The sequence below is a fragment of the Stegodyphus dumicola genome, chromosome 3, assembly GCF_044657685.1.
Source record: "Stegodyphus dumicola isolate Sdum_Otavi_A_Nest chromosome 3, ASM4465768v1".
NCBI classification, from domain to species: Eukaryota; Metazoa; Arthropoda; class Arachnida; order Araneae; family Eresidae; genus Stegodyphus; species Stegodyphus dumicola.
Window position 1 is genome coordinate 77232369 of NC_140770.1, and position 20534 is coordinate 77252902.

The 20534-nt window shown below is 31.5% G+C and overlaps 1 protein-coding gene across 8 annotated transcripts in view; it reads right to left on the minus strand.

Annotated features, from left to right (window-relative positions):
• Positions 1 to 6461: 6461 nt before the first annotated feature.
• LOC118187993 (latrophilin Cirl-like) overlaps positions 6462 to 20534 on the minus strand; it is a 1172776-nt gene continuing 1158703 nt past the window's right edge. For 5 of the 8 annotated variants that reach the window (XM_085813010.1, XM_085813006.1, XM_085813005.1 and 2 more), the window contains one exon: positions 6462 to 7871. In XM_085813010.1, coding sequence (XP_085669136.1) covers positions 7381 to 7871 — 491 coding nt within the window. In that variant the 3' untranslated portion in view covers positions 6462 to 7380. The remainder of the gene's footprint in view (positions 7872 to 20534) is intronic. The other 3 variants (XM_085813013.1, XM_085813011.1, XM_085813012.1) reach the window with 2 other exon arrangements.

The following is a 20534-nucleotide window of genomic DNA, read 5'->3' on the forward strand; positions in this document are numbered from 1 at the left end:
TTTCTTTGAGACATTTAAATCAGTATTAAACCTATTATATAATTTTTCGTTTTTGCCATGACTGATAGCACATGTTTACTTCCTTTCGCTAACATCTGTTTTCATTTCCTTCTAATTTCTAATATTTAAGGAAACCACATGATATCTATTCCACTATATTCCTCACATTGTCGCATAATGGTTTAGTTCTCTAAGCCTAGTATATCATGTTAGCTTATTATTAACTTATGTGAAATAATTATGAAAATCCTATAGTAATTAATAGTTTGCATTAAGTGTGCTAATTTTTACTGGTGCACTACAAAAATTTATCACTATTCATTATATGCAGTTATAAAACATTTACTCCCTCCTTTCCGCATGTCTTCGTGGTGTAATTGGAAGCATACTCGACACGTCCAGGGTACGAGTCCCGGAGACGGGATTGCTCATTTTTCACGTCTCCAGCAGCAAAAACAAAGTGGAGGCTTGCCTGCACACCTATTGACTCCCCACTACTTATTAATGTTGATACTAATGAACATTTAATATAAATTATTCTTGTAAATAAATCTTAAAAATTACTATATAAACTATTATAATTATAAATGCTTACAAATTAAATTCTGATGAAATAGTCAAGTAGATCTATTAATAAATGCTTCTAAAGCTAAGAAACGTTTGCAGTTTAAAATAATGCTGAAATTTCTGGAAAAGATAGCCCTCACAAATATATGTATAAAGGGATAATTCAATAAAAAATGTTAATTTTAAAAATAAAAGTCACGTATGCATCTAAAGATAATGCTATTTATAAGCGACATATTTCATATGTGCTTTATCACATATAACGTTTATTTGTGCGTTAATAGTAAATTTGCTGCTAAGAATATTATAACTGTGTTTTAAAGAAGTGATTAAGGTTGAAATACTTCATTCAACCTGCAGCTGCTTACTAAAAATACTTAATTCAGACAATTTTTCATCATTTTGGAACTCAAAGGAATCGTCCAGCTCAAAGTGAAATGCAGTAAAATACTTACAAACTTTACAGCACTCCCCTTAAGGGGATGGCAGTTATATGATCATTCGGTACATTGTTACCGAATTAACCAAGTCCCGAACATTTGTTTCAAAAACTAAATAATAATTCTCATTTATTATAGTTACTAAATATGATGAACATCTGACTGGCTGAAATTTTTTCAAACTAAAAAGAAGTCGCAAAATGAGATTATTTTTCATTTAAATCAGCCATGTGTTAAATTTAATCATCTCTTATTCTTTCTGAGCAATTTTAAATTACGGAGAAGCACAAAAATGCAATAATCTGATTAGGTAAAATTGATCTATTAAATCTTAATGAACTGATGATTAAATATATCCAGTGAATGATGTCAGCAGTTTTAAAGGATGAATTTTGAAATGGAATAACTCAAGAATGTACTTTTGATTAGCAACATAATGTAAAATTCTTGGTAACTGGAATGAAGTGCATTTCTTTCTATAAATTCTTTGTTCATAATTCAGCCCTGTGTTCAAGTGTCTGTTGATCAATAGACCGATAAATGGACGTTATACTCATGGAGTGAGTGCCGGAATCCTTTATAACATGAAAGATATAGATGCAAATGCAAAAGATGAGGAAAATCAAACTTTTTGATATGCTGGGATCATTCTAACATATTTGGGGCCACAATATTTTTATATTTTTGAACTTTGAAGATGAATCCGAAGAAGACAAATAAAATGCAAAATTTTCAATTAATATAAATCCTGGTGCGTTTCAGTTAAATTTAATCTTCGTGAATACCGATATACGAATTCAAGCGCATTTGCGCTTTGGCAGCTGAGGAGGGTGGTTCGGTAAAACCACCAAACTAGTCCTGGAAAATTTGCAAATATAACGCTGATTTTTGTGATTTGACTTCTAAATTAATCATCCTTCGACGTGTTATCTGTTTTCAGCGTATTTGAACCTAAATTATTGAACGGAGTTATCTCTCTTTCCTGTTTTTAACCGGTGTCAGATTAACTGTGGATACCTTCTCGGTTAACTGGGAATATTCTGTGCTATCTTAATGCAGAATTCCATAAAATTAATTTATTAGTGAGAACAGCTAAAAATAATATATAGCATTAACGCATTTTCCAAATATGGCTGTTGTTAACGATAGGCAGTATAATCAAACAAATCTTTTTTTTAAAATTAATTCTGCTTGGCAAAGGGCTCAAAGGAATATAAATAATTCATACTGATCACTATCCTTGAGGTTATCACTGCGATTATATAAACTGGCAGTGGAAAATGCACAGACAGTCGACATGCATCTTCCATTTCCGCCTTTTATTATGCACTTTCTCGCCTACGTTTTATTTGGTAATGAGGCTTTTATGTTCCACTCTCTATGCGCGTCCCCAAATTTTATGACAGCATCCTTGCTTCACGTTGCGGTCATTCCAGTAGCACGTGACTTAATGCGCGCAAATGAGAGGGCAATGCTAACTCTAAGCACTAAACATGAGAGAGAAATTCCTGCGTAGATGCATTTAGGCAAAATGAAGCCGAAGGAAAAGCTTCCAAGATTTCCGCTTAAGAGATTTCTAGTCGCTTTACTCAATTCGGTATTTCACGGAATTCCTTCCTTAAATTTAGGGCTAAGTATGAAGTCTTCGTGAAGAGAGTCAGTTAAATTTTAGTGGATTGTTTGCACTTTTTCCTATGCCTTTGAGGAGATGTAAAAATTTAAGTTTTATATGTTTCAAATATTGTTAGAAGTAGGTGGTTTGGTAAGATCTCGATTTAAATGCATAAATTTCGCTGTCATTAGTGAACAAACATAAATTAGGACAAATTAAATTTTATCAGGAATATACGTCCTTTTCGAAATGTTTTTCCTGAAATACTTTTGATGTCTCTAAATCCAGTTTGGCGCATTTCTTGCTAAAGGCTTTAACACTGAAGCACCAAATAAAAACTGACACAGATGGGCTATGCTTTCCGTAGAAACCTACTAAGAATTTTTTCTGAATTGATTGCTTTAGCATAATGCGAAAGGTTAAAAATGGAGCTTCTCGTGCTTGGTATTTTTTGTTGCTGAAAAAGCGTTCATAAGTTTCATACGAAAGTTATTTTGGTGAGCGTTCGAAGTCATACTTAGTTATTCAATGACGAAATAAAGATTTAATACACTGCTTGTTAATTTAATTATTTGTAGTCTACTGTGAGTATGCCGAATATTGAGCATGATATGGACCTCGACAATAATGTGTTGGAGGAAAAGAGGATTTAAAGCTTGCTGTAAGTTATTCCTTGCAAAAAAGCTATTGAACTCAAATAGAAACTCAGTTAACTAATAAGCTATTAAAATAGCAGCCTTCATAAAGGTGTCATCACTCTTATGCCACGAGTACCTTAATGCAACTGCGGCTTTAACTTGTAGTTTCAATTAAAGCAAACGAAAAAGAGCACCTGATTAAGTATGTCCCGACATATTTGCAGTATTGTAGAAAATCGTTTGCATCTGTTAAACGTGGCAATCTGTTGCGGCTTCCCTGCGCCATTAATCATATAGGGCTCCCTTTCTTCAGGAAGGTTACACCGGTAAATCTAGTTATTATGCAGCACTTTAAGAAACATCATATACTCCTCGTATGAGAAGGAAGTGCTCCATAGCGCAGCACTGATGAAGGACTAAGTTCCTTCAGATGTTGATCACAGCAGATCCTTTCCAGCACCTGCTGTGATCAACATTTGAAGATGACCATGTCTTCAGTAGCTCTCCGCAGGAACAGGTACGAAGGTCTCCAACTTTAGGTTACGAGACTACATGAAACCATAGATACACAGACATCTTCCATTCGTCATTGCCCATACTGAAAGAAGTTATTCGCAAACATGTGACAGGAAATACAACTGAAATCCTCTTCGATGCTGACATTGTCGTGCACATCTGTCGGCCATTCTCAGGAAGGGCAATCACACTGAATAGTAGTAATCTTGACCACTTGCGTTAAAAGGACGTGCTGCACACGTCGAGATGCTTTTGTCTCAAACCGCAAGCGACGTGAACACCAAGTCAATAGGCATTTATCGCAAAAATGAAAATAACGTAGTGCACACGTCGCCTAACAACGAAATTGCTTATTTCTCGAGTTACAGCTCTGGATTGCATTCGCAGACGCGGAGCGGCTTAAATGAGACACTTTACCGCTTGTTATATTGTAGCGCAAGGCACCGCAACCGTGAAGTTTAGTCGTAGCGCAAGTGGTTAACTATGCAGCGAACTATGCTGCTCTACTGTATCAAGTGTGACACAAATGAAGCACAACATTTTGGTAAAATTTTAACTATTCTGGCAACTATATCTTTCTTTATTAAGAGGAGACATTCGATAGCTTTCTGCGAAAACTTCATCGTGGTTATCGCATACACATTTCGAATTATTTAACTATTTAATTATTATTTATTATCAACTAATTAATTATTGTTATTTATCATAAATTATCTAATTATTTATTAAATTTTTGTTACTTTTAGATCACAAAGTATGCATTTTTATTCTGATTTTTTGAATTTTACATAGGATTCTTTTTACTTCCTTGTACGAAGTAAAGGATGCACTGTAATCGCGAAAATTTGGGGGTATCATATTACAACGAAAATATCCATTTTGACCGCTATAGAATGCAATTTAACGATGTTGTTTTGCTTGACATCTGTACGTAAGGACAGAATAAATGACTATTTTACCCAAAACGGGTTGCAAAAAAGATTTAAAATGCATTCAAAAGAGATTTGTTCGTGACGGCTTGTACGTACATATGTATGCATGTGTGTATCTCGCAAAACTCAAAAACGAGTAACCGCAGAACGTTGAAATTGTGTATATATGAGACTGCTATAACATGTAGTTGTGCACCTCCCTTTTTGGTTGTAATCGGCGGCACCAAAAGTACATATATATATATATATATATAAATTGCTTGGTTTGAATGCTGGCGAAATTATATATACATATAAATTGCTTATTTTCAAAATTTTCACAGTTACCGAAATTCATGCAGTCACAAAATGGCGGCCACACCACGAGCAAAAAAGAAAGCAAAAAAATAAGCCTGTTTGGAGCTTCTATAATTAAGACACCATAACACTGTGAAAATTTTGAAAATTAACGCTGATTTTTGTTGTTTGACTTCTGGATTAGTACGTATTCGGCGTGTTATTGTGTCTTAATTATAGAAGCTCCAAACAGGCTTATTTTTTGCTTTCTTTTTTGCTCGTGGTGTGGCCGCCATTTTGTGATTGCATGGGTTTCGGTAACTGTGAAAATTTTGAAAATTAACGCTGATTTTTGTTGTTTGACTTCTGCATTAGTGCTTTATCCGTATTTGGTGTTTTATATTTTTCCATATTTTTAAATTTTTAATTAAGATAGTTTGAGGTTTTATGTATTTCTGCCTTGTGGCGTAGTGAGAACTGAATTAATTAAATGATAAATATATCTCTAATGAAATTCGAAGAAATAAGTTTAAATAAATGCAGGAAAAAGTGCATATAATTTAATATTCCGTACAAGGAAGTCACGTGGTGTACACATCAGATTTTTTATTTTGAATTTCTTGTTACTCCGTATTTTGAATTTTTTGCGTTATTTCATATTTTTGTTTCAAATATCTTTTTATGTGTAACCCGCAACTGGAAATAAATAAAGAATCAGTTACGCCATCTAATAAAAAATCTGGGTAAAGTTGATGACATTAGGAGCACTTTTATTTTTTACCACGTCCAAGAATACAAAAAAAAAGTTATTAATGTAATTTGAAAATTATGAAATTAAAAAAAAGTAATCTATCTGTCTATACAATCTTATCTCTCTGTAGACAGAAATTCAGTTTTCTTATCTACAAAACGAATTTTATTATGCTTTCATTTTAAAATTTGGCAATTTTCGCATGTAATCAATGTAAAATTATATTAGCATTTTAAAATTAATATTGCATGTGCATATATTATCAGTTCAGCTACTTCTGCGGCATAAAAACAAAAATCTATTAACGATTTTATGAAACAAAGTATATTCCTTTAAAGGTATGAAGATTTATCATCTTACGAATTAATAAGTATATTTTAAAACTTTGATACATGACTCTGAGAAGCTGATCTTTTTTAATGATTTATTTATTTTTTTTTTTATTTTTTTTATTTTATTTTATTTTTTTTTTTTTTGTTATTATGACTGTTCCCTTTAATGATCATTCTACTGCCAAGATTTTTGCAAGGGAAAATTGTGCACGACATCGGACATTATATTAGGTGATCACTGCAACGAAATCAACTTATAGACGTTGATTTAGGTATCAGTGATCGCCCAATATATTTTTTTTTTTCCTATAAAATGCGAAGGTTCATTACAACTAGCATCAATTATGCGTTATTGCTTCAGAAACATAATGTGTGAAGTAATTAATTAACGAGCCTATTTAAATGGTGCCATTCATTCATCTTTATTTAATTAAGCGAATGTACAATTTTATAGCATTTTTTTTGTGTTTCAAACAACAGCTCGTACACAATACCGATCTTCGTGAATACATCATACATTCAATGCAACAATACTTAACTCTGTACTGAAAAGCTCAATTTGAAATAGACTTTTTCCTTTCTAAGAAGGCATCGGTTATTGAAATATTAACTCATCCGTGGAGATTCAGTCAACATTGACTTACGACTGAACCTTCATTTTCATTTCACCATGCATAAAGGAAAATCACAATAAAAAGTGTCGGCGTTTGGATATAAAGTTTACACACAACAAACACCACACACTGAACACAATTCAACAGCATATATCAAGTGTAATACTTTTTGCAAGTTCAAATCACATTTAAATGTCAAAAGACGTCATCGACAAAGGCATGTTTGGACATTAAGAGTATGGTTGAAAACACAAAAAATAAGCTGGAAAAATAACACTAGAAAAACTCAGGTCTCAAAAAACAGTTTTTTCGAGTTACAAGAGCTCAGATATGAAAACACAATAGTTCTTTGCTGCATAAAGCAGCGCGAACGTAGTTTCTTTAGTTCCCACATTAGGATGTTTATGTTTTATCGTTCATGATAGTTGGCATATATTTTAATACTTTCTCCAGGAAGTAAAGTCAGAAAAGCCAACTGGGCGAGATTATACATCGCATAAATAGTAGATATAAATCTCAGTTTCTTTAACACTACATTAGACCGGAGGTGTTCATATCAGAGTCAAACAAGTTCACTGAAAGTCAGAAGCTCTGGTTTGGTAGTAAGCATTCCATCGATTGCCAAAAGCTCTTTACAAAACCACTTTAAGCACTGCTACATTTCAAACATTCGATCACATAAAATTGTTTATTATATTACACTTAATAAGTTAGAGAAGCGGGCAACGCAGAAGCCCCACAGCCAGTCCGTCTGTCTAAGTTTGGTAAGCTGTCCGTTAGCTCATTGTCTGGAGAGCTAGCTGCTGGACTTAGACGAATTTGTGTATCCATAAAACTGCTGGATGACTGTTCTGAGTCCGTTGGGCTCTGAATACCACAGTATGCCACATGACAAGGGGATCCTCCTGTTCCCCCTAAGCTGGGACCCATATTCAAGACTGCGGCCAGGGAACTGAAAAGGGGCCTTGGTGGTCCTTCCAAGGGTTCCAGTGTTTCGTAGTGGGGCTCGGTTTGTAACTGCTGTTGCTGTTGTTGCTGTTTAATGTGGTGAGGGGAATTATGATTCTGGTGGTAGCAGCAGAGGGTTCTGTTATCATGGTGGTCTGGAACGCTCCACTGTTGTTGGGGTTCTGGTGTTCGCAGCAGATACTGCAGTGGATGTTCTTCACAATTCCTGCCTCCAAAGTGCCGATCTGTAAAATAAAATAATTAATGAAGTTAGAAATTGCTTGAAAATGTACATAAAGTGAATCATTCGATTTCTTCAATATAAAAACAATATAAAATCCTTAACCTGACAGGGTTTATATTAATCATTCTCAGGATTGTTTTTGTATGTTGAAGTAAGTTTATATGCGACATTTTTATAAGGTACCTTTATCATTTAATATACATTTGGGTTTTAGAACAACGATATGACATGCATGTAATTTTTCTGCTGATTTGTGTTGCTATGAAACACCAAAAACTCAGCTATGCAAAAATATATTATAAACGAAAATGATAATATTTCCTAAGAATATAAATAAATGGTCATTAAAAACTTCTACCCTTTTTTGCTTATGAATGTTAAAGTAATATCGCAAGCAGAGTTCTAATACTCAGTCTGTAATGTGATTATCAACACTATTGCATGCAACACTTTCCCATTCAGAAACGTACGATCTTAATGTAATATATGTCTCTTACTTAAAGAATTAAATTATGTATCACAGACTCATTCATAATCTTGCTTTTATTCTAAAGCATTTAAAAATTAATTTATATGCATTTATTTGTCACAAGAAGGGTAAAATTATAATTAATACTGTAAATATAATATTATCATTAAAAGTAATAATAACAGTACCTAGTATGAATCAAAAGTTTTCGTGAAATGCAAGATAAAACTACTATGTAAGATAAAACTATTCATGATATGTAAGATAAAACTATTTTAAGATTATATATGTCATATAATCGGGACTACATGCAGTACTCTACATTCTTCGCATTCATATGATAAATATGCAGTCAGAAAAACGATTTCGAAAATTTATTTCATAATTACTGTTAGAACCCAGTAGTGGCCGAATGGTTAATACCGGTGAATGCTAATAGTTCCGACCCGAGTTTGAAAGCAAACGAACTCGCCGGCTGCATGAATGTCTTTTGTAAACTTCCCCATGTGCAATGTTGAATAGGAGCCAGTCTCCCTTATAAAGCTCTCCACGAAGACATCCTTCAGGCAAATAGTTCTTGTGTGCTTGACGATATTTGGAATAATTTAACTTATTCTTTCATTTACCCGCAAACAAATACATAATTTTAAGATGGTGTGTAAAAGCCAAACGCAAATTTATTACTTTGGTTTCTTTCCTATTTCATTATAGCAGTGGGCAAGATAGAAGTTAATTATCTTTGGTGGGTTAAGATTTGCATTGCTTAGCAAAAATTCAAGATTTTAAGTGCAACAAGAAACAATAAACTCCCAGGTAAACAACAATTGTATTACTATTATGCATTTTGAAAGCAATTTCAATTCGAACTTAGTTACAATTTACTGATTATTTTATGAAGTAATATCAAATACAGATGCAAAGATATGACTCCATATGCTAAAATAACGCGAGATAGAACACCTGCTTTGCTTAATAAGAAAAGAAGTTGGAATTAAAACAGACCAGGTGTTAGACAAATTCCGGTTATTGGCCTCATCTCATCTACGGTAAAGTACCTTCAAGTGAGATTCTTCAGCTTACCTAACTCTTTAAATAAATGCAGATTTCCTGCCAGAGCATGGACCGACTATTTGCATACAAAATAATCGCTGGTGGCTAGGTGTCACGAAATAAGATCATTAATCAAGGGGGCGTTAACTTAAGGCGTAGTCTGGGCGTGGCCAAGGTGATTGACGAGACGTCGCTAAGGCTCGTTAAACCAAAATCAAGGCGCGGAATTATTATTCTTACTTGCCCTATTAAAAAAGTGCCCGTGAAAAGGAAGTCTGGGTTTTGTAATTGGTACAGTGTAATTTTAATTATACAAAAAAGTTCCGTTTATTATTAACAACAACACTTACTTACTCTAATGATGAAAAAATAGCATTCAAGGCGATATAAGATCCTCGGTAATTCACTTTCCATGATGCATAATGGATTTCATGCAGTGTAATAAATCATGCGATTAATTTTTTTTATTTATTGTTTTTTCATGTTGAAAAATCTCGAGGTAATTGAAAGTTGAAGAGTAATTAAAGAATTTTGGATCACAACACCTTTTCAAAAAAAGTTAGAGCGCTTAGGAGAAAAAATAAGTAGATTATTAAAATAGAGACGAAATTCTGTACTTTATTTACAGTTTAAGTTTTTTATTATTATTATTTATTTAAAATTTCTATTTTTGATTCATGAAAACTGGATTTATGATTTGAAATTACAAGAAATAAAACAAAACAAAACAAAAACACTGTTTTAAACTGATGTCAACATACACTTCAAACAAATACGAGTTTCAAATAAATACGAGAAATAATATACAAATATGAGTTTCATAATTCGTTTTTATAAAAAATAAAAATCAGTAAATATTATAAACCTATTTATTCAATTTAGATTTTTATTTTAAACGTAAAACTAGTCTAATTTAAAACCTTTTTTTAGTAAAACTCAAAGAGCTGAAATTCTACCGTACAGTGATTGCTTTTCCTTTGGAAAAAAGAATTGCTTTGTTATAAGCTGATGCTCAAAACAGCTTTAAATTTCCCCACTTTTATAAAACCCATTTTTCTTTCATGAACTGAAAGAAGACTAAAACCCCGTTCGAATGTTTTAAAACAAATTTCATTGACCATACATTGACGTTTTAAAAATCAGATTTTATACTACTATATCACTGTTATTCATAAAAATAAACTAAATATTAATTTTTTTATCTAAATAATGGAATCCTGTAGAACAAAATAATAACAAGAAATTATGATGTAAGTGAAATGATTAATATTGATCCCGCACTGTAAAACTGAACAACTAATAGACTGCCTTCACATTAATCGGGAATATTGTGAGGCGATCAGAGTGAGGCTTCCTTCAGATACACACCGGAAGCGCGTCTCACATTATCGCGAGCGTTTCAACAAAATTTGACACCATGCCATATATTAAAGGGGAAAAATAAGCTATTATTTTTTTTCTATTTATCGTTTTCGATCATTAGCCTAGCGTAAATTAACTGCTGATATTTAAGTTTCAATAAAAAAAAAGTGATATGTGGACATTCTTCCATGGCCTGGCAATTTCTCAACCATAAAACTCACCTTAACGTGAAGGTATTATAAACGTCATTTAATTCTGAATTTGTGTAAAAATTAATTTTGAAACTGTATAAAAGAACGTTACTTCATTTCGAAAGGGATACGTTTGCATAGCTCCCCCCCCCAAAAAAAAAAATTACCAGTATCTGCCATATAATTTATTCAAATGCCATATATTATTCAATGCCATATAATTCAGCATCTGCCATATAATTTATTCAAAGTTCTAATAAATCACTTACAAGATTGCATAATTTATGAAAACTGAATTTTCTGGTTTACAAATTTCATATATTTCCGTAACTTTGTTCACCAGCATATTTTTAAGTAGCACCTGAAAATTCACTCAGAATTTTGAGTATTTTCAGATTAAGAAATTAGTTTAAATTAATTAATCTTAATGTAAACTAATTTAATTACATTAGCTTTCAAATTATTAAAAACTAAATTAACACTTCTAAAATATTTCAAAATGTTGAACGGCTGCTATTTGCTGAATATTATTTGGAGAGGTCAAAATTTAATGAAATTCCTCATTAAATAAATAGAATACCCAAAGGAATATTCTCACTGAATGCAATTCTAAGTATTCGTAATTTAAAATTACCACTTCACTAATGGACAGTTAAACGGACTCTTTCCGCTAAATGCAGACTGAAATCCAAGTCCATTGGCGTATGTAGTGTAAAGTGAGATAGAACTGCCAGATAAATCCCTTCCTCAAAATATGTATACACAGTAACCATTTAAATCTCTACATCACAGGGAATCAAAGAGTTGTTATGACCCGACAGCTATAGTGCTATCACAATAATTTACTCGACAATTATCAAAATTACTTCATTCTTCTGCTTCTCATATGACGTTTTTTATTACCTTGCACATATAACGGCACTGGGACGTGAAATATAACAGCAATATTATGTTTGTGAGATATCGGAAATTTGAAACATATTTAAAAGATTTTCAAAACAATTTATGCAAATCTAAATGAATATAACTGGTTTTATTTTTGTTTATGCTGGAAGTAATGCATTCGGTAAAAATTTCGAGGTATCTTTTTTCTAAGGAAATACACATTCTGAATATTCACGAATCCATGTGTATTTTTTTTTTTTTTTTTTTTTTTTTTTTTTTGGCGTGACGTCTGTGCATTTAAAATAAATTACTCTTTTTTTTTCAAAACGGATAGTAAAATGGATTTAAAGGGATTTTTTTTCGTGACATTTGCTAGTACATACGTATGTATCGCACATAACTCAAAAATGATTAGCCGCCAAAAGATTAAATATAGTATATGGGACTACTGTAGTATCTAATTGTGCACCTCCCGTTTTATATATATATATATATATATATATATATATATACATCCAACCCCTTACCCGACTTAATTTTTGAGAATCGTCTCATACTTCCAATTATAGAAGTGGCTTAAATGACGAAAATATTCATGTTTTGGTAATGTCAAATTTTTAAAAGAATTAATTTCCGACAAATAATGAAATCTAACTTTTAACGCGGTCTTTCGTTTCCGATACTTATATATGGGAAATTTTTATACTTGTTATAAAAAAGTAAAATTATAAAAAGCTTGACTTCCGTACGAAAAAATTGACCAGGATATTTAATTTCAAAATTTGCAATTTTTGATGTCATTTTCAACTTGCCTTCAAGGATTATTAATTCGGTTAGGATAATTCGAGGAAATAATTTTAAACAAAGTGCACGTTTTATGTGCCGTACGAGGAAGTCATGCCGTGTCTAGGTCAGATTTTTTGAGTTAAAAATACCACGCATTTTCTCTTATCCTCTAAACATAAACTTTGAGTATTTATTCATTTAAATATAATTTTCGTTGTATTTGTAATAAGTTGGTTAAGATTATTATGCATAATCACTAATCTACCATTACGTGTAAATCGATATTATTTTCTTTAAAATTCCTTCTTAAAACGATAAATGCCTTATACTAAGTGCAGTAATATTTAAAACGATAATAAAGTTTATTTTATTGTTTAACCCTTAACTTTCAAATTTAATGAAATGACATTTTTTTAAAAATTTTTCTCGAAATAAGATTTTTAGATATATCATTTAATTATTAGCAACAAACACCTTCTATATAAATATGGCTGCTTCCTTCGAATACAGAAAAAAAATTACATTTAAATGAATTTGACCGAATTTAGCTCTACAGCAAATGATTCACTGATAAAACTATTTCAATAAATACTCAATTAAGTTTAAAAAGGAATTTATCAAATAACAATTATATATAGTCGAGAGAATCTAGTATCTAGCATTCTGATTTAAAAAATTCAAATCTAAAGGACGATCTTTCCCTGTTGCCACTTTTTAAAACATTTTATTTAAGCTGAATGTGCATTAATAATTGCTTGCGTTGGCACTAAGCAATAGTCAAAAAAGTTTAAATTCAGATAGGAGCATCCGAATTCGTTTATCCTATATTCTCTTGTGAAATAGCTTCAGAATTTCAGGTTGAGGCCGATATAGCATGTGTATATCAACATATTAAAAATTATACGCTTTTGTGTTGCAAGCAAAAAATAATATATATATATTTTTAACGTAAGTAACCACGACAAATTTCGTACTTGATCATTTCCAGCTTTTAATTGTTTTAGCGACAGTTGTGTTAACTGCAGGAAATATAAATCTTAAAATAGTTCGTTTTATCACTGCAATTTAGGATCTATAAAAACAATATGGCCACACAATGACCGGGAGTCCATCCTGCAACTTCGATTAAAAGGGGCCCATTAAGAAGAGCGAAATGAAATGTGTGCTTGCAATTTCCGCCCCGCGGGCCATTACTTTTATTTACCCGTAAATATCAGATTGTAAGTTTTATGGTCTTACGAGTAGTGCCCGGATATTGTGCCCGCTAATCAAGCAAAGATATTACTTTGTTCTGACAACAAAAGTGATTGTTTGTGAAAGGCAGATTATATACACACAAGTACAAAATAGTATGACTCAGACGTTTTCACATTTGCTAACTGGAGGTAGTCAATGCAATATAACAAGCGACGGATTATAAATAGAACACATATCAGATTAATTTTACAGCTAAATAGAAAGATATACTCTTGCTAAAAAAGTACCAAATACGTTAATTTTCATTAACTTTCACATTTAAATTTATCGTGATATCAGCAACATTTCATAGGCATATTATTAATAGCTTGTTTAAATCCATACTTCATTTCATATTCTATCAAATTTATCCGCCAAAAATCGTATATAATTCCATCTAGTTAAATGTGGAATCTGACAAAAAACCCTAACACTGTAAAGTTACCTGTACAGTATATTGCGTTTCTGTGCTTGGAAGTTTCTGAAAATGTAAACAGTTTTCATATATTGGTAATATCCATTATGTATGCACAGCTATTATGCCATCAAAAGATGGTTAAAAATCAGGCATACTTTCTACATCTACAGCAAAATTCCATGGTATAAATCTATTTAAATTAAATTACACAAAGAACTTTTTTTCTATTACTATAAACTAAGTTAGGTAAAATAATTTTAAAAACGTAACTACCATAATTTCTCTGACACATATGACTAAAAATAAAATCGTGGATTAGCTAACAAAGCTAAGAAATTAAAATTGCCAGAGAGAAATTTAAGCAAATTGAAAAGCAACTATATATATATATATATATATATACATAATTTTCCTAAAAAGTTACTTTTTATTTTTCAGAATATTTAACTTAAACGGTGCAACTTAAAATCTTATTTATATTTTTTATTTTACACTTGTTAGTCTATAGAATGCCCAACAGTAGCAAAGAAAGGGTAAGATCCTTTTGAAAGCATAAATTATTCCCGATAATCGGCATAACAACTAAAATGGGTTATATAATATTTTTCTCAAAGTCTACCCATCTATCCGATGGTGTAAATTTGCATTATGTTCAGTTAAATTTCTGTTTGATCTAAAAATATGACCTTATCACCCCATAAAATCAGGAAACATCTAACAAGGCAGAATTAAACCTTTCAATTCAAAATTCCATCAATATTTCTACCTCCATGATATCAAAAAGTAAAGCGGTTTTTGAGTAACCGAACCAGTTTTCGTTAAGTTACAAGTTTTGAAAAACCCTAGTTTGAAAGATCTTTTTTAAAGATCCATGCGTTGATTAAAAAAGGAACATCCTTTGGTGATTAGTTTGAATCTCACAAGGATATGTGAGACAAATGCGACCTAATTAAAAAAAGTCCACTTGAAGAATTTTGGAAAAAATTCTATGGAATATTATACTGTTATGGGAAAATACGGACATTTGGAAGTTTTCAAAAAATGGTGTTATTTATATATCGGATATTGGATTATAAATTATCGGATATCTGATTAAAAAACGGATAGGTAGAAAAAAGATTATGATTTTCAAGATTTTTCCTAAACAAAAAAAAGATGACCAATTAAATAAAGGTACGTAATAATGCAACATATTTCAATAGATATCCCAGATCTTTTCAAAGTCCCAATCTCAGGTTTTGAACGATTAAAAAAAATTAACATTTAGTGAGTGGGAGGATAATTTTCTAGAATCGTATTTTTATTTTCACCCCTATCATATTCCACTGTTATTTTTGAAATACTACATAAATCAACGGGAGATTCAGCATTCAGTTTTGAAAGAAAACAGAGATTTGTCAGTTAAGTGTCTTTAACATAAACAATTAAATTAAATAATTCCTTTGTTATTAATATTAGTTTTCCTTTTGTTTCGTATTGTTTTGAATAATTATTCCGAACAATACATTCATAAAGCAATGATAAATATTTATCTATGAAAGAATACATAGGAAACCCACGAAAAGCTCGTACGCGTATATTCTTAAATGTGGCCACAATGAAAGATATTTAGTTTAAGAGGCAACGAAAAATACTGCTGCTTTAATTTTTAAGAATTCCAACAAAGCAATACTAGAACAATAACTACCATCAATAAAATTACAATAACAAAACATATGCCTTATCTATTATATTATTTCATTAAAGACGCGTATTCGTAGATATATAAATAATTTCTGGTTATGGGAATTATTTAATTCCATTTTCGTACATATTTTAATCAAATTTCGCATTTTCGCTTGCCTGAGCTTATCCAAAACATCGCCTTCAGTATTGAAAATTATAAGAAAAACGTTTACCATCGTGGACTAAGTGCAATTACCGCTAGAAGAAGAGGGCAAAATAAATAACGTAATCTCATTTTACCGCCCAACGGTATGAGTAATTGTATGCAATTATCGATAAAAATGGGAAGAACATACAAAGTAATGGCATTCTTCCAACTTTCACAAATAAGATCATTAGATGAGTGCTGAGCAAAAGAGAAAAAAGCATACAATTGAATTATACTTGACTAAATCTGGCAAAATTATTGTCAGTTGTGCTGGTTGCTACTTATATAGAGAGAATTATATGTCATTAGATTATCATCTTACGGCTCAAGAGTATATTCACAGCATAGTACATAATTCATATTTGATATAAAGAAATTAACCAATATAAAGTGTACATCATCGTTATTTGCAGCATTTATTTTTATGAACCAAATAATTTTATACAACTTTAGTGTCAGATATAGGTAAATAATTATGTGATGAAAATTTTTAATTAATTTTAAAAAATCAGTTCCTCTCATTTGCTTTTAGAAATAAATTGAATAATGTTTAAAGTAAATAAATAAACAAAATAATGAAGACGTCTATGGAAAAGTATCATTGTATTCTATGACTATTTTTTTTTTTTTTTTTTTTTTTTTTACACTGCTAAGGAGGGCTTCAAACTAAGCCTAGTAGTCAACTACTATACAGTTGATCTGACGCGAAGTTGGCTCTAAACTTCTCACCTGCCTAACAGTTTAAATGTCGGCAGCTACAATGCAAACACGAAGAATTACATTTTAACTAAACTAGCGAAATCTCTTACTGTGGCCTCGAAATGCAGAAACACGCTCTGTCTTACAATCCGAAAATCTCACCTTAAATATCCTCAAACTTGATTTGCATTCTGGTAATTAAACAGAAAGGGGAAATGACAGTAAAGATCTAAATCATAATAACTGGTTAGATACACATAATGCAACTTTATATCTTATTTCGGTTAAATTACTCATAATCCATAACTGAAGAATTAAGGACAACAGATTATTATAAAACAAAAAAAAACAATTAAAATATTATCATTTATTAAAAACTTTAATTACTTAACATCGCTCTTCCATTATTTTGTAAATGATTATGTAATCAAAATAGTAAACAGCTGAAAATATTAGTATCTTCTAGATTTATATAAAACTATCTAATATCTTTATTTATATTTATTATAAATCTCATTTCGCTAAAACGCTTTTACCGTCTACTGTTAAAGTAAATTCCCTCATAAAAGAGCAACAGTTCTACAGCAATAAAGTTATATATATAATTAAAAAAAGGGGGGCAGAAAGATTAACTGCATATAAAGTACTTTAAAAGGTTTAACCACTAATTCTATACAGCTTCTTAATCCATCCTATCCTCAAATTATCCTTTAGTGATTGAAGCAAAATCAGTTTTAAAAGAATTTTGATTCTATGGCAGCAAAATTCTACGCATAATTCAAACAAATAAACTACAAACAAAAAGGCTGATTAACTGAGAGCAGAGTACTTTAAAAAGTTAGCCCTAATTTACGAGTATATATAACTGCATCACCCAATCCACAAATTATCCTTAAAAGATTGGAGCAAAATCACTTTTAAAAGACCTATCCCTCTAGAAATATATATATGTATAAAAAAAAAAAAAAAAAAAAAAAAAAAAAAAAAAGCTAGGGTGAACATGATGGTATGATTAAACACTGCAATCAAAGATTACCAAAATAAAAATTCCTGAATTACATCAGCCAATTTTGAGAATTAACGCGTTCATATTGTTTTTGATATGCTTACATTCGGCAATTAAGATTCCTATTTTTATGTGGACATAATTTTATGCCATTTCTATATTCCCTTGTTTGATTATAAAATAATATCCCTCGCTTATGTTAGCTTTTACCCTTAGAGCGCTTGCGCTTATCTTACATAGATAACCCCCGTAAGTTTTCATCATATATGAATAAAGGAAATAAGTGTAAATATTTAAAAGGAAAAAAAGAAGAAATATTTTGGCATTTTATCTAACGAAATCGAAATCGAATTTGAAAATTATGAAAAAGAATTTAGCAATATGTTCATTTTATTCTTTCAGCGTATAAAAATATTAAGAATTTTCGTTTTTTTCCCAACTTTAATCACATGATTTCCATTAACGAAATGCAGCATAACAAAATCTACTTCACTGAGAAGGCTGGTAAATACCAGAGAAATTCATGTGAATGTAAATAACAAAACCAGTTTCACTACGATTCAAAACAAGATACCCACTCACTTGGATCTCCTTACGCACTCGATCAAGTCTTGAATATATACATATGCGCAAAATGCGTAAAAGACAATGTAACAATGAGTCGGAAGCATGTCGCGCCGTCAATGCGACTGCCGGACGTTGAAATTGCTTAATGAATCCTGAATAACGACGCGACTCGCCGACAATGCGATCACCACGGCGTAAAAGACGCGGATCTCCCTTTAATGGACTAGTGTCGATGGACTTTTAGTAGGGGAGATGTTACATGGAACAAGGGTTATTTTGAGAGGAAAAGAAGGAGTTAATAGATAAGGGACCGTCTAAATCGCGTTTAGAAGGAAGATTCGGACACATGATTGCAGTACTTAGAATAACTGGGGACTTTACTGAAGTTGAAAATACACCCACACACAGAAAATAAAATATAAGTTTCCATGGGCAGGAATCATTTCTAAAAGTTTATTTGAGTATGGAATGGAATCGTTAAGAATGAGGGTGGAAGGATAAAACGTATCATTTTGATGTGTTTAAATATAGATTATATAAGAGTTGGTCAATTTAAAATAAAAGCCAAAGACTACACTGGAAACTCTGTGGAACAAGAGCAACGCTGACTGGCAGAGAATCAAATACAACCACTAAAAAAATCTGAAATGTTTCAGATTTTAAATTACGTTCAAAGGGGCGTTTTCTAACATTTTGTGTGTTACCTTTCTTTATTAAATATCATGTTCCTCGCACTTAAACCATAAGATCCAGTGCAACAGCAATATCGCAAAATAGTTTTAAAACGAGCATATCTTTAGAATTTCCGATACAGAGACTCACGCGCTGGAGATAAAAATGTTTTTTCTGCACAACGTTGCCATTGCTCGCTTTGAAATCCTTGAGTTTGTTAATCAAAAATTCGTCAAAGTTTTAAAAAATAGGAAATCGATGATAAAACAAATTTCAAATTTCAAATTTGGTCTTCCACATGCTCATATTCGTTGGAGGATTACGTTATTCAAAATTCGATGACTCTATGTACCGTTATTTTATGACAATGTGAGAAATATACATACATTTACGCAGATTTTCATTATTTAATTTCTTCAAATATAATGCAGGACTCTAACATTTTATGGCAACAGTTTGAAAAGTGAACCGACATTTATCCGTCCGACGCAAAATGCCAAAACGAAACTAATAGTCCTTCGGGATTCAAATCCCTTTGGACTAAAAATGAATAAAACGCAAAAGCACACTTGGGCGATAGAAGAAAGCAGGCATCGCATTATTTGATCGAAAAGGGAGCGACAATCATCCGCTTGCATCGTCCAAAGAGTCACTGCATATCAGAGATGAAAAGTGGAAATTTAGAAACCTTTAACCCGCAATTCCACCCTTGTGATTCTTCTATGAATTTCAGTAACGTATATTCTTCTGCTATAAAAAACTGCATTAGAACTCTATGTTCCTCGTCTGGCGAGTGTTCTCAACTGGACGGCGTAAGCGATGAACACTTTTCTTTGAAACCATGTTATCCGAAGTCTATTATCTCTGCACATGCTCATCCTTTCCCTTACAGCTGGGACTGCGTTCCTGCCCTTCAGCACTATGGACTGCCCCACAGATTTCCTTAAGAGTCCTCAACTAGTACTTCATTAACTGAACTTTATATTTAAGTCGTATATGTTATACGCATAATAAGCCTAACTATGAGGGATACAAATCAAAGAATTTTAGAAAAACGGTAATTCTCTTAAAATTCTTAGATCAACTAAAACAACATATTATTAGAAAATAACATCATATAACTAGAGATAAGGAGGATATAAAAAAGAAGTACTGACTGGAATATTAAATCAAAATAAGACATAATTGAAAAAAATATTTCAGTATCTGTATAAAGTTTGCTGATTAATATTCTTAAGAGGCATTAATATTCATATAATTTATATTATATTTTATTGAACAAAATTCCCTATAAAATCCCAAATAACAGCTATATATTCTGAAAATGAGACGTGCACGTTTCATAATTTTAGACATACAATACGATTTTATATTCCAAAATGATAATTTTAGATAATTACAGAAGCCTAAATTATATGCTATTAATATTCATTAAATCTGCGTGATGTAT